This window comes from Crinia signifera, chromosome 4 (assembly GCF_055691185.1).
Source record: "Crinia signifera chromosome 4, ASM5569118v1, whole genome shotgun sequence".
NCBI classification, from domain to species: Eukaryota; Metazoa; Chordata; class Amphibia; order Anura; family Myobatrachidae; genus Crinia; species Crinia signifera.
The window spans coordinates 290,232,644-290,246,841 of NC_139220.1; the positions used below are offsets into that span (position 1 = coordinate 290,232,644).

The 14,198-nt window shown below is 47.5% G+C and overlaps 2 protein-coding genes across 2 annotated transcripts; one reads left to right on the forward strand and one right to left on the reverse strand.

The window, feature by feature from the left end:
• Positions 1 to 6,243: 6,243 nt before the first annotated feature.
• On the forward strand, positions 6,244 to 6,900 carry LOC146073142 (histone H1.01-like). The gene has a single exon (XM_083180325.1). It carries the CDS (start codon positions 6,244 to 6,246, stop codon positions 6,898 to 6,900), a length of 657 nt encoding a protein of 218 aa, XP_083036451.1.
• An 853-nt stretch (positions 6,901 to 7,753) lies between these two features.
• On the reverse strand, positions 7,754 to 13,123 carry LOC146073143 (uncharacterized). Its single transcript, XM_083180326.1, has 6 exons — positions 12,825 to 13,123; positions 12,745 to 12,763; positions 11,225 to 11,569; positions 9,965 to 10,216; positions 9,336 to 9,551; positions 7,754 to 8,158 (listed from the first exon to the last, which is right to left on the reverse strand). Exons 1-6 carry the CDS (start codon positions 13,121 to 13,123, stop codon positions 7,754 to 7,756), a joined length of 1,536 nt encoding a protein of 511 aa, XP_083036452.1.
• Positions 13,124 to 14,198: the final 1,075 nt, after the last annotated feature.

Genomic DNA, 14,198 nt, shown 5'->3' on the forward strand with positions numbered 1-14,198 from the left:
ACGCACGATCTCTCCGGGATGATTTCAGGAGCTAATAAAATCCTCTCATTTGAAACTATTAAACCATTAATAAAACACTAAAGAACAGAAGCTGGGGACAATAAACGGCACCACAATACCCGAACACACGGCATAACCCTCAAATGACAATGTGAGTGACGTTGGGCTACATTTACTGAGATGGGAGTTCCACTGAAGATGGGTTGTTGCCAATGGCAACCACCAATCAGATTGTATCTGTTATCATGCTACGGTCAACAACCCATCTTCAATAGAATCCCCATGTTAGTGAATTGGGAGAAGAGTGGTAAGAACTTAATGATCATCATCAGCAACGACCGGAGACCGATCATCCGTCTTTATTGTTTATTACAAATACACAAACATAAATTAGGACCTTAACAGACAATTTGAGGACGAGAATGGACTAAAATAAATAAGTGATTGTAATGAATTAATTTACAGTTTCTTATATAGCTCACACAGATTCCGCATCGCTTTACAGAGAATATTTGAACATTCACACCAGTCCCTGCCCCAGTGGAGCTTATAATCTATATCCCCTACCACACATATGCACACACACAGACAGACACTCTAGGGTTAATTTTGTTTGGAGCCAATTAGCCTACCAGTATATTTTTGGAACAAACCCGGAGTACCCGGAGGAAACCCACGCAAGTACAGGGAGAATATACAATCAGCGCCTTCTGTCTCCCCAGCCATCCATTCATCCATTGTCAGCCAGCTTCTGCCAGCACTCATTCTGTCTCTCCAGCCCCTACCCCCCCCCCCCCCCCCAACCCCCTCTTTCTTCCTCTGCCACCCACTCCTTTCCTCATACCTGGCTGTTTCTTCTGTCTCTCCAGCCTTGTGATTTCTCCCTAACCTTAGCCAATTCCCTTCTGGTTCTAAAGCCCTGCGTCGCTTCCCTTTTCCCAACCAGTCCTTTTCCGTCTTCCACGTCTGTTTAATGTCTTGTCTGATTCCCTGATTTTGTGGTGGGCAGACTCGATGATGCCCGCTCCCGATCCTGCCCCTAAGCAGCTGCCTAATGTTAGAGGCCTACATGACGCTACCCTTCTCCTTCTGTTTTGGCTGCTCCTTACATTTCTCCCATCACCCTTCTGTCTCTCCAGCCCTATGGAGTATCTCCAATGAAGGTGTCCATATTCTAATTTTTTATTTTTTATTTTACGACACTATGATGGGAACTTCTGAGATGGAAAAGGAAGGATCCAATGGGATTCTCTTTTTAATGTACTGTATCTACCACAGTAAAGGTCATTGATACAGAGCCGTACAGAGTGCCATGTTAAGATCCGTTGCCCATGTCTCCAGAAGGTAATACCTTAGACACGGCACACAAAAAAAGGGGCAAATCAAACAGTCAAGGTAAATGACGGAAACATTCTTAGTCCTAGGACATGACAGGAAACTGTAAGGAAATGGATTAAGAGGCAAATTTGAGGAAAAGTTGTTTCAGCAAAAAAAAAAGTAGCTGACAAGTTGAATAGCCTCCCATGAATTGTGGCAGATGATAATACAGTTTAATCATGCCTGGAATAGACCAAATTATAATAATAATAATAATAATAATAATAATAATAATAATAATTACAATAAAATAAGAATTAGTTTTGAGAATACTGTAAGTATGGAAAAAATGAAGAAGGTCCAAGAATGTCTCACCTGCCATCAAATTCTATGTCTAAGTTCTGGTGACAGAATATCTGATGTAAATGTGGGTGAAAACCTAGGATACAGTTATACTCCGCTTTGCACAAGATCTGCGTCTCTCTTCTGCACGGAACACTAGCTCCCATTCACTATTACAGGACTTTCATCAGGCTGCTCCTATCCTATGGAATGCCCTTCCATGCACAATAAGAACTCCGCTAGCCTCCAAACTTTCAAGTGTTCCCGGAAAACTCACCTCTTCAGGCAAGCCTATCATATTTAAGTTCTACACGCATAACCCTCTGAGGCACTTATGTATTATTTTCTTCCCTTCTGGACTTGTAACTTGGTGGGACTGCTATGCTATTACTGGTGCCTCTTTCCCTCCTATATTCCTATAGATTGTAAACTTGCAGCAGGGCTCTCCTACCTCCAAGTCTGTCTGTTGTTACCCAATTTGTTTTATCACTGTCTACTATTGTAAAGCGCAACGGAATCTGCTGCGCTATATAAGAAACTGTAAATAAATAAATAATACAGTGACTATCAAGCAGTATGGATCAAAATAAAGACAGAAACCGACTCATCGCACACAAAAACAAAGATGTTAGATTTTAGGCAGGCTACTGCAGGAATTGAAGAGGACGTGATCTTCGCCGGACAGTTGTAAGTTTACTTCCTCTGGTTCCCCTATGGATTGCGTCGGACACCGGACCCCCGGACCAGAACCCCAGGACACCAGACCAGCACCCCAGGACACCGGACCCCCAGGACACCGGACCCAGGGACCTACCTTACGGGCTCAAGATAGGTAAGTATCAGTATGTGTGGGCTTTGGATGAAATAAAGTTTTATTTTTCTTGTGTTTGTCAGTGTGTGTTTATTTGACTATTTTTAATACCGTTGAACTACAAGGGCCAGCGTGCCCTTTAATTCTCCGCATGCTTGGACTTTTTTTTTTTTACACAGCACAGCCTGCACGGATCTGCCTGATCCGTGCAGAATGGCCATATGAATTCGTATTAGCGGCCATATATATGGCCGCTAATACAAATGAATACGCCATCGGAGGTTTACAAAGCAGTCGTATCTGACTGCTTTGTATATTACCTTCCGGAACAGGAATTTGCATACGGCTGAAAAAGCCGTATGCATTCATATTCATTCGTATTAAGAATACGAATATGATATATTGTATTCTTAGTAAATCTCCCCCCATAGTAGGGATGCCAATCCCGGGGCATTTTTTCAATCCCGGGATTCGGGATTGAAAAATGCTCAATCCCAGGATTCCCGGGATCCCGGGATTGGCCTCCCTGATACAAAAAAAAACACAGCTGTCCCCATCCCCCCCAAACTGCCCACACCGTAAATCAATTAAAGGCAGAATAATCCCAAACCACTATCTCCCTGCCTGCACTGCACTGTCACTTACATGGAGGTGGTGACAGGCAGTAGCAGGAACATCTCCAGCAAGCGGGTGGCAAGGAAGGACGAGCTGCACAGCGGGCGGCCAGGTAGGACGAGCTGCACAGCGGGCGGCCAGGTAGGACGAGCTGCACAGTGGGCGGCCAGGGAGGATGAGCTGCACAGCGGGCAGCCAGGGAGGACGAGCTGCACAGCGGACGGCCAGGTAGGACGAGCTGCACAGCGGACGGCCAGGTAGGACGAGCTGCACAGCGGGCGGCCAGGGAGGATGAGCTGCTCAGCGGGCAGGTGTGTGGCCAGGCAACCTAGTACAGAACAGTGTGCTATAGCGGTATGACAGCAGCCGGGCTGTGCAGCGTGACGTGATGTCAGGGGTCACGCTGCGCAGCCCGGCCACCGCCATGATGCCGCTACAGCACACTGTTCCTATCAGTAAAATACCGGCAGACAGCAGTGTGGCTATCGGGCACTAATCCCGCATTCCCGGGATTGGAAGGCTCAATCCCGGGATTTAAATCCCGCCTTTTTTAGGCCAAAATCCCGGGATCCCGCCGATCCCGGGATTGGCCTCCCTACCCCATAGAGTGGATGTCTTCTTGAGAGGGACAATGTAAGTCCCCAGAGAACTGTCAAAACTGAAAGTGGATAAATCAATGGGGCCAGATGGGATACATCCAAGGATACTAAAAGAGCTTAAAGTGGAGCTGGTAAAACCAATAACAGAATTAATCAACCAGTCACTAGCTACTGGAGTAATCCCAGAGCACAGGAAAACAGCGAATGTAGTCCCACTGCACAAAAGTGGAAGAAAGGAAGAGGTAAGCAACCATCGACCAGTGAGCCTTACATCAGTAGTAGTGAAATTTATGGAAGCACTCTTAAAATAAAGAGTTGTAGAATATCTCAAAAGCAGCAATTTACAGGATCCGAAACAGCATGGGTTTACTGGGGGAAGATCATGTCCAACACATCTTATTGACTTCTTTGACTGGGTGACTAAAGTAATAGATCAAGGTGGGGCTGTAGATGTAGGTTATCTAGGCTTTAGTAAGGCTTTTGACACTGTCCCACATCGCAGACTGTTAAATAACCTTGAAAGCTTGGGATTGGATTTCAAGATAGTTGAATGGATAAGAGCATGCTTTTAGGACAGAAAACAGAGAGTTGTAGTAAAAGGAGTACAGTCAAAGGAGGGAAAGGTTACAAGTGGGGTACCCCAGGGATCTGTACATGGACCAGTGCTTTTTTATTATCTGTATTGGTGATATTGCACATGGAATTGAGGGTAAAATGTGCCTTTTTGCAGATGACACAAAGGTATGCAACGGGGTAGACACACCAGGAAGGGTAAAACAAATGATTGGTGATCTAGGCAGATTAGAGGAATGGTCAAGAGCAGTGGTAGCCAACCCTAGACCTCGAGAGCTACCAACAGTGCACATTTTCCAGACAACCTAGCTGCTGCACAGCTGCACTCATTAATCACTGACACATTTTAAAAGATACACAGATGGAGCTAATTAGCTCACTTGTGATTCTGTGAGGAGACCTGCAAAACATGCACTGTTGGTAGCTCTCGAGGACTAGGGTTGGCTACCCCAGGTCAAGAGCATGGCAACTATAGTTTAATGTCAAATAAAAAAATGCAAAATCATGCACTTGGGTCTCAAAAATCCAAAGATTAAATATAGTATAAATGGCACTATAATGGAAACTACTGAGGAAGAGAGGGGTCTAGGTGTCACTATTTCAGGGGACTTAAAGGCAGGTAGGCAATGTAACAAAGCAATGAAGAAGGCAAGTCAGATGCTTGGTTGCATAGGGAGAGGTACCAGCGGTAGAAAGAAAGAAGTAATAATCCCACTGTATAGGTCATTGGTACGACCTCATGTAGAGTACTGTGTTCAGTTCTGGAGGCCATATCTCCAGAAGGCTTTATATAAGAAACTGCAAATAAGTATCTGCGCAAATAGAGTACAGGTAATCCACACAACTAAGTTAGGCCTAGATTCCCACGGTGTTTCCTGGCAGGAGTCCCCAAAGCAATTCTAGCGCAATTCTTAATGCGGAGATGAGTGCGGACAGGGATTGCAATGCAAACCGGACTACTATGCCAAGTAGCCCAAGACAAAAACTAAACTAACAAGAGCAGTATTACAGTGTATACTATAAGGCTGGCCCCGTGGTCCTGTCATTGTGGTGTGCTACAATAGCATAACAACCACTTCCAACCGACTCCTAGTATTGGCCCTTGACTGTTTTTTTGCACCCGTTAGTCTTTTTTGAACTGATTTGAGCTCTGGCTGAATGTAAACTAAAGCTATTTCGCTGGAGGTGTGTTTCATAGCAGTCTGAAAGAAACACAACCTTGTGAATATAGCCATTTACTGACACGTACTGTATAACTAGCATAAACAGAGTGGAGTGATGAACTCCTTGGGTTTCTTTGAGACAATTTAGTGGATGTGGCACCCGCTGTCCTCGGCTATCGACTGTGCTAGTAGGTATACTGATCTCGGAATAGAAACTAGAGTTTATAGAGGCTACCTTGGAATGCAAGCTGCCTGTGTTAGCCAGCTGTGTGTACATGACCTCGCACATCAGCTTAAATGGTTTCAACAGGCTAACTGCTCTGCACCGTGTGTCCCGCAGCTCACCTTCATTATCTCCAGGGCTGCGAGGAGAGAAGAAGCCCGGGTGGGACATATTAATGTCACAGTAAAGGAGAAACGGGTTACATGCCGGGCAGATCCAGCCTGGTGTGGGTGAGTATCAATTCGATTTTCCTGCCCCGGTCCGCAGGTTCTAGGCTAGCAGTGGGCATACAGGGATAGGGGAGACCTTGGAGTACGGGTGTGGTGCAAAGAGGCACCTCGCTGCTCACCTCATGCGCTATTGATGACTGTTTTTTTGCGCTATGGAAACACAAGGTAACAGCTGATTGTCCCTGCAACTCAGACAGGGAAAGGTTTCACACTTCTGCTTATCCCGCCAATGAGAGCACAGGACACTGGACGCCCAGCAGCCAATCACAGCACAGCCTGCCGTGTATATAAGAATCCAGAACGCGATTGTCGTGACTCGTGCGCTAGTAGTACTGCATTTTTATTTGTTGTGCCTTTTGTCTGTGTTAACATGGCAGAGACTGCACCCGCCGCTGTCCCTCCATCAGAGGGCGCATCCAAGAAGAAGAGGCAGCCGAAGAAAGCTGCGGGAGGAGCCAAGAAGAGCGCCAAGTCTTCTGGACCCAGCGTCTCCGAGCTGATCGTAAAAACCGTGGCCGCCTCCAAAGAGCGCAGTGGAGTTTCCCTTGCCGCCCTGAAGAAGGCTCTGGCTGCCGGAGGCTACGATGTGGAGAAGAACAACAGCCGCGTGAAACTGGGTGTAAAAAGTTTGGTGACCAAAGGAACTCTCACTCAGGTAAAAGGCACCGGCGCTTCCGGCTCCTTCAAGCTCAATAAGAAGCAGGCGGAGAGCAATAAGGTTGCCCAGAAGTCTCTGAAGCCCAAGAAACCTGCTGCAAAGAAAGTGGCCAAATCCCCGAAGAAGCCCAAGAAAGCTCCGAGTGCAGCCAAGAGCCCGAAGAAGGTGAAGAAGCCAGCTGCAGCTGCCAAAAGCCCGAAGAAGCCTAAAGCGGTGAAGCCGAAGAAGGCGGCCGCCAAGAGTCCGGCCAAGAAGGCAGCGAAACCCAAAGCCGCCAAGAGTCCGGCCAAGAAGGCGGCGAAGCCTAAAGCCGCAAAAAGCCCAGCCAAGAAGGCAGCAAAGCCCAAGAAAGCCGCGGCAAAGAAGTAATGCCTGAACCGCCGCATCCTCGCTCCCTTGTTCTCCCCCAAAAGGCTCTTTTCAGAGCCACCCACCCTCTCTCGACAGAGCTGTGAGCGCAGGGCGTGGCCTGATGGCAGCGCCCTTCAGTTTGTAATCAATAGGTACACCAGAATGTTCTAGTTTGCCCCTTAAATTCAGTCACTTTACAATTCTACATATGTGCTGGGAAGTGGGATTAATGAGACCGTTACGTATCAGCTCTCTTCAATAAACGCTTCATAGCGCATAGCGTTTTAGTGCGCATTTCAATGAATCGCTGTAAACCGGCGGCATTCACCTGTGGCACCATACCCTCCCAGCCGGTTCTGATGCCCTACATCCTCTGTAAGGGCAAGCTCAATCTGTGGCAGAGCTGTCAGGGAAGGTGTGTGATTCACCACTATAGAACTCGTTAGCGCTGCCTCGTATTTTAACTGCTGCAAACCGTATGAGTGCAAGGGTACATACAGTATATATAGAGCTTAGTAAATCGCAAAGAAGGCGGACTGGAACGTTCTTCAATCTGCATTCCTCGTGACCCTTTAAAACACAATTCTCCGGAAAACGTATATGCCTCTGTGCAGTGGTCGCTAACAGCGTGGTTTGTAACGTAACCTTTTTCTATATATTGCGGATTACCTAATTACACGATCACCGACACCAAAAAGGAACCACTGCACCCGCCACCCACCTCACTGCTAGGTGATGAATTCATATTAGGACCCGGTAAATAGCCACATTAAACATGGAGGATGTAACAGCGCTCTCGTAGAAAAGATGGGTGGCCCTGAAAAGGGCCTTTGTGCGTGTGTGGGTGACCGCATGAGAGGCACCTGAGAATTTAACCCCCGAACCCATAGAGAGTGCGGCCCTGGCGCTTCAGAGCATAGACCACGTCCATAGCGGTCACAGTCTTCCTCTTGGCGTGCTCGGTGTAGGTGACGGCATCACGAATCACATTCTCCAGGAACACCTTCAGCACACCGCGAGTCTCCTCGTAGATGAGTCCCGAGATACGCTTAACACCCCCTCGTCTAGCTAGACGACGGATTGCAGGCTTGGTGATGCCCTGGATGTTGTCACGGAGAACCTTCCTGTGGCGCTTAGCGCCTCCTTTGCCGAGCCCCTTTCCACCTTTACCTCTTCCAGACATTCTCAAAAAATCTGTGACGATCAGTAAGAATGAGTAAGCTTTCCTGTCAGCGGCTTTTATAAAGTGGAAAGCGGACCTGATGGGTGACTTGGACTTAAAGGCGGAGTCATGGCTCGCCTTGCCATTCGTTCATAAGCACAACCCTTGGATTGTTTTCCTTTTGTTCGCTACAAGAAGATATTGTTTTATGTTTCGATTTATAGTAACTGCTCTCTTGGTATTGTTTTCTTTTTTTTTTCTTGGTTAATACCCAGTGTAAAAAATCAGCTTGATAAGAGAACTAAATCATTCAACTACGTTGTGGTGAATATTTGTGTTGATGAAACGTAATGACCCAACGTTGTTAGTTTTATTTTATTTTTTTCCCTTCATTTTATTATACGTGGAATAGATATAGATACATTGTATATTTTTAATTTGAAAGTGGGGGAATTGGTAATGACAATGGACCCACACAATGAGAGTCGCTCAGATATCGGCGGGAAATTAAAGCCATTACTGTAACGTTTCCCTGGCTCCCGGACTCGGTGCGTATTTCAGCTTTGCGGCGCTCTGAACTGTAATCGCCTTTCAATCAAGTGTGTGCGTGTTACAGTAGGAACCAAGTGTGCCTGAGCAGGAATTACGTGTTCACCCTTAATTAAATGCATCGAAACGGAACCGGAGGTCATAGAAGTAACTGGGTACTGAGCTACGTTGACGTACTGCACACTTCATTCAGAAAAAAAAGACAGCGATCCATTGCCAACGGTGTACATTGGCCACCCTATGGGTCGCATGTATCTTTTGTGTATTTAAGCAGCCAGTGACATCTGCAACGTAATGAACCGGTCCTACATTTGAAACTGGATTCAGATCCCCTAGAAAGAGAAATACAGAATGCAGCTTTGCAAGTGGTAGAGATAAAGGCACTTTTTTGTGTGACCCAGTAGGGTTAACAATAGCTAGAGGGTACGTCACAAGTCAGTTATATCGGTCGGAGCATGGACACAGCAAAAACCATCATAGTTACAGCTCGATTAGAGAGGAGGTGGGTGGCTCTGAAAAGAGCCTTTGTGCTGGTGTGGGGAGGGAGAAGAAGGGGAGATTACTTGGCGCTGGTGTACTTGGTGACGGCCTTGGTGCCCTCGGACACGGCGTGCTTGGCCAGCTCTCCAGGCAGCAGCAGGCGTACGGCGGTCTGGATCTCCCTGGAGGTGATGGTGGAGCGCTTGTTGTAGTGAGCCAGGCGGGAAGCTTCCCCAGCAATGCGCTCAAAGATATCATTAACGAAGGAGTTCATGATGCCCATAGCCTTGGAGGAGATGCCGGTATCAGGGTGCACCTGCTTCAACACCTTGTACACGTAAATGGCATAACTCTCCTTCCTGGTCTTCCTACGCTTCTTCCCATCTTTCTTCTGGGTTTTGGTCACGGCTTTCTTAGAGCCTTTCTTGGGAGCCGGCGCAGACTTGGCTGGATCAGGCATATTGGCAGATAATCGTTTCTGAGTCGTTGCAGAAAAAATCTGTCCTGTGCCGCTCCAGATCGGCTCTATTTATAGGCAGCTTATGCAAACGAGGCGTCCTCGCTGCTGGTAACACTATTGGCTACGAGTGATGTCGGCGAAACCCCGCCCGCCATTTGCAGATTGGTCCAGTTACACAGTAACCAATGCAGATCAGGTTCCTGCACAGACCAATCACACAGCAAGAACTGGACCCTCCTGAGTGTATATTTAAGAGGAGGGCGATATCGAGAGCGCATTGTCTGCACGCAGTACAGTTTCGAATTTGAAGAAACGCGCCCATTGAACATTTTAGCATGTCAGGAAGAGGCAAACAAGGCGGCAAGACCCGGGCAAAGGCCAAGACTCGCTCATCTCGTGCCGGTCTACAGTTCCCGGTTGGTCGCGTTCACCGTCTGCTGAGAAAGGGAAATTATGCGGAGCGTGTGGGAGCCGGTGCTCCCGTCTATCTGGCCGCGGTTCTGGAATATCTGACGGCTGAGATTCTGGAGCTCGCCGGTAACGCTGCCCGCGACAACAAGAAGACCCGCATCATCCCCCGCCACCTGCAGCTGGCTGTGCGCAACGACGAAGAGCTCAACAAGTTGCTGGGTGGAGTGACCATCGCCCAGGGAGGTGTACTGCCCAATATCCAGGCCGTGTTGCTGCCCAAGAAGACCGAGAGCCACAAGCCAGCCAAGAGCAAGTGATGTGACCGTCAGATGTTTTACCCGTTATTGACCCAAAGGCTCTTTTCAGAGCCACCCACCCCGACTGTGAAGTGCTGATTCATCTCTATAAACTGGCTAAATGTCAGTCCTTAGCCCGATTTAGCGGGAAAGGTTGAAGTGGTACCCGGGACCTTTGTACGGGAGGGAGGAAGGGAGGGTGTAAATGCCCCGGCTAACCTGCCCCATGAATCTGTTGGGACAGGAGAGGCTAGCTCTGGAAACAGTCGAAGGGCAGGAGAGCTTGATCCATGTAAGGAAACCTCGTCCCTTCTCTAATCATGTTTATGGTGAAGGCCGGTAGTGATTGACCGTTCCCTGCATCGACGGAGCTTGTGCATCTGCCTATCACAATCAGATGAGATCTGCCCTTCATACTGGCAGGAGCGGGGAACAAAGGAAGGAACCGAGGCGTTAAGAACAAGGTTCCAGGAAGCAAAAATCACTTATTTGTAGCTTATGCTTCAGCCCGTATAGTAACATTTCGTGCCTGGTGAGGAGGACCGGGAAGCCGCACGTGCTTTTACTTCCCTAGAAAATGCCATTTTAAACTTCTCGAAATGCACCTCTTACACACGTGTGATCTACTAGTCTAACCTTTCGTAGCGAAGACTAGGAGTAGTCCCCCTGCGCAAAGCATATGGAGGTGGTTCAGAAGCAGGGTGAAAGCCAGGTAGGAGCGGAACATGCGCTGTGGGTACCAATTTGGAGCCCGGGTGTCTGTCCCCCCGTTAAAGGAATTGACATCATTCCACTCAAACACCAATGTGCTTTACGCTTCAGCTCGTTCAGAAAGATTTGGTGGCTCTGAAAAGAGCCTTTGTGGTGTTGCGTGTATAGGAGTGCCGAATATCTCTATGCCCTCTCCCCTCGGATCCTGCGGGCCAGCTGGATGTCTTTGGGCATGATGGTCACCCTCTTGGCGTGGATAGCGCACAGGTTGGTGTCCTCGAAGAGCCCCACCAGGTAAGCCTCGCTGGCCTCTTGCAGGGCCATGACGGCAGAGCTCTGGAAGCGCAGGTCGGTCTTAAAGTCCTGGGCAATCTCACGCACCAGGCGCTGGAAGGGCAGCTTGCGGATCAGCAGCTCGGTGGATTTCTGGTAGCGGCGGATCTCGCGGAGGGCGACGGTCCCTGGTCGGTAGCGGTGAGGCTTTTTCACGCCGCCGGTAGCTGGGGCGCTTTTCCTGGCGGCTTTAGTGGCCAACTGCTTGCGGGGAGCTTTCCCGCCGGTGGATTTACGCGCTGTCTGCTTGGTCCTGGCCATGATCACAAAAGAAAATGCGTGCAGCTACAGTACCGACTGTATTAGAAACGTCGCCCCCTTGCTATTCTATTTATACACAGTGTTGCACGCTGATTGGACAGTGTGGGCATGCCTCCTCTATCGATTGGTTTAATACAACCGTTTGGAGCATTCAAAAAAACCCCGCCTTTTCTAGCCATGGCCGATTGTTTCAGATCCTGGGATAAAATAATCGGCATACGAAGCCGGTGTATAGAATTCAAGCACATTAGCATAAATGCATCATGTTTACCAGTGTTAGCTGGGATTTGTGACAGCTACTGTAGTCATCCATCCACTTCATATACGTTGCTTTACATGCTGCACGTTAAGAATTTAAAAGGATCCGGGATACGGTGTTTATATGTTTCTGCTCCTACATCTCCTATTCATATAGTTACATCACGTTTACCATTGTATTTTTAACTTCCAAGTCTGCAGCTATTAAAGATACTGTAGATATGTATAATTTAGAATGACAGGCGCCGCAGAACCTTATAATAATAATAATAATAATAATAATAATAATGTTCTTTATAGAGCGCTCTTATAGAGTCCAACGGGACTCAATCTATAGTTATATCATGTATTTTTTTTTTTTTTCACTTTGATCGGGTCTTTAGTATTGTAGTGTCATAATGATCATGCAGTACGTTATAATCATGGAGAGCACAGTGTCAAATCTACGTCCCTGGGGCCAAATGCGAATGAACATGTTCATCTCAGTCCTGAGGCCATGTGATGTGATGGGTCTTTTTTTTAATTCTTTTATTGACTTTCACAAAGTAGTGTAGATCAACTGCCAGGACACCGAGGTTTCAGCGTCTTCAAAGACGGAACTGTATGAAAGCCCGGTTCATTTTTAAGAATTTGTCTCTTGCAGTCTATTTTGTTAAAATAATAACTTGTATTCATTAGATTAAGACAAGTTCTTGTCCACCATATTTTGGAGGCATCTCAGAAACAAAGGATTACAGTCTAGGCTGCAGCACGTATCATTGTTACAGATTTAGAACAATCTTCTCAGCCTGTGCGAGTTGTTACAAATTACATGCATGCAACATGTAACCTAAAGAAATGATACTTCTTTGTAAGTTCATCTTCGTTTACTTCCGCCGACGTATAGTCAGGGGACCGCCACGAGCGGCAGTAATGCTAGCTCAATGTTATATAGCTCTCACGAGGAATAGGTGGGTGGCCCTGAAAAGGACCTTTATGTGGGTGAGAGGATCAGAGGCGCCTCAGCGTTTAGCCCCCGAACCCATAGAGAGTGCGCCCCTGGCGTTTCAGAGCATAGACCACGTCCATAGCGGTCACGGTCTTCCTCTTGGCGTGCTCGGTGTAGGTGACGGCGTCCCTGATCACGTTCTCCAGGAAGACCTTCAGCACCCCGCGGGTCTCCTCGTAGATGAGTCCGGAGATGCGCTTCACGCCTCCTCGTCGGGCAAGGCGGCGGATGGCAGGCTTGGTGATGCCCTGGATGTTATCTCTCAGCACCTTCCTGTGGCGCTTGGCGCCTCCTTTCCCGAGCCCCTTACCACCTTTGCCTCTGCCGGACATTCTAGCTTCGTCTCCTCCGCTCTAAGTGAAACTGGAAACCTTTTGTATGACGACGTACGTTACTGCGGTGCAGTCTTCTTTTTATAATCTTAGGGCGGACCTGGACGAAGACCTTTGGTTTTTGAGGGAGGAGTCCAGCCTCACAACTTGCTCATTGTGAAACCGCTACAATAGGGACAATAGAGCGCTTTCAGGCCGACGACTCCACCTGCTGCAAATATTCTACACAAGGACTCTGATTGCATAGCAAGCGTAAACGTGTCTAATGATGCGTGTGTGCCTATCAGATGGTAACTATATGACATTGGGTCTGTGAGAGTGACAACTCGAGTCGTACTGGAGGTATTATCACACGTAGGGAAGCTGTTGGGAACAGGACCTGCTTCCTCAGCAGCAGGAGGCGGCTGCACACGATGGGAAAGGTCGCATGATTTTCAACAAACGATTATTCCAGCATTACCAATGTGAGTCTCAGTAGAATAAAGCTGTAAAAGTGTTAACAATCCACACAAGCAGATTTATGAGCAGCAGAAACGAGACCTTCTTGTATCGAGCTCCCGTTCTCAGTCACAGACATTCCATACACTGTTATAAGATTTTGCAACATTGTTTGTTCTTTCCTCATTTGTATACATACAGTGCGGTAGAGGAGTCTTTTTGATACAACAAATCTGAACCAAAGAGGGAAATGCAACAAGTGGTCCTCCTCTCTGTGTAACCTTAGTTCTTCAATGAACGCACGATCTCTCCGGGATGATTTCAGGAGCTAATAAAATCCTCTCATTTGAAACTATTAAACCATTAATAAAACACTAAAGAACAGAAGCTGGGGACAATAAACGGCACCACAATACCCGAACACACGGCATAACCCTCAAATGACAATGTGAGTGACGTTGGGCTACATTTACTGAGATGGGAGTTCCACTGAAGATGGGTTGTTGCCAATGGCAACCACCAATCAGATTGTATCTGTTATCGTGCTACGGTCAACAACCCATCTTCAATAGAATCCCCATGTTAGTGAATTGGGAGAAGAGTGGTAAGAACTTAATGATCATCATCAGCAACGACC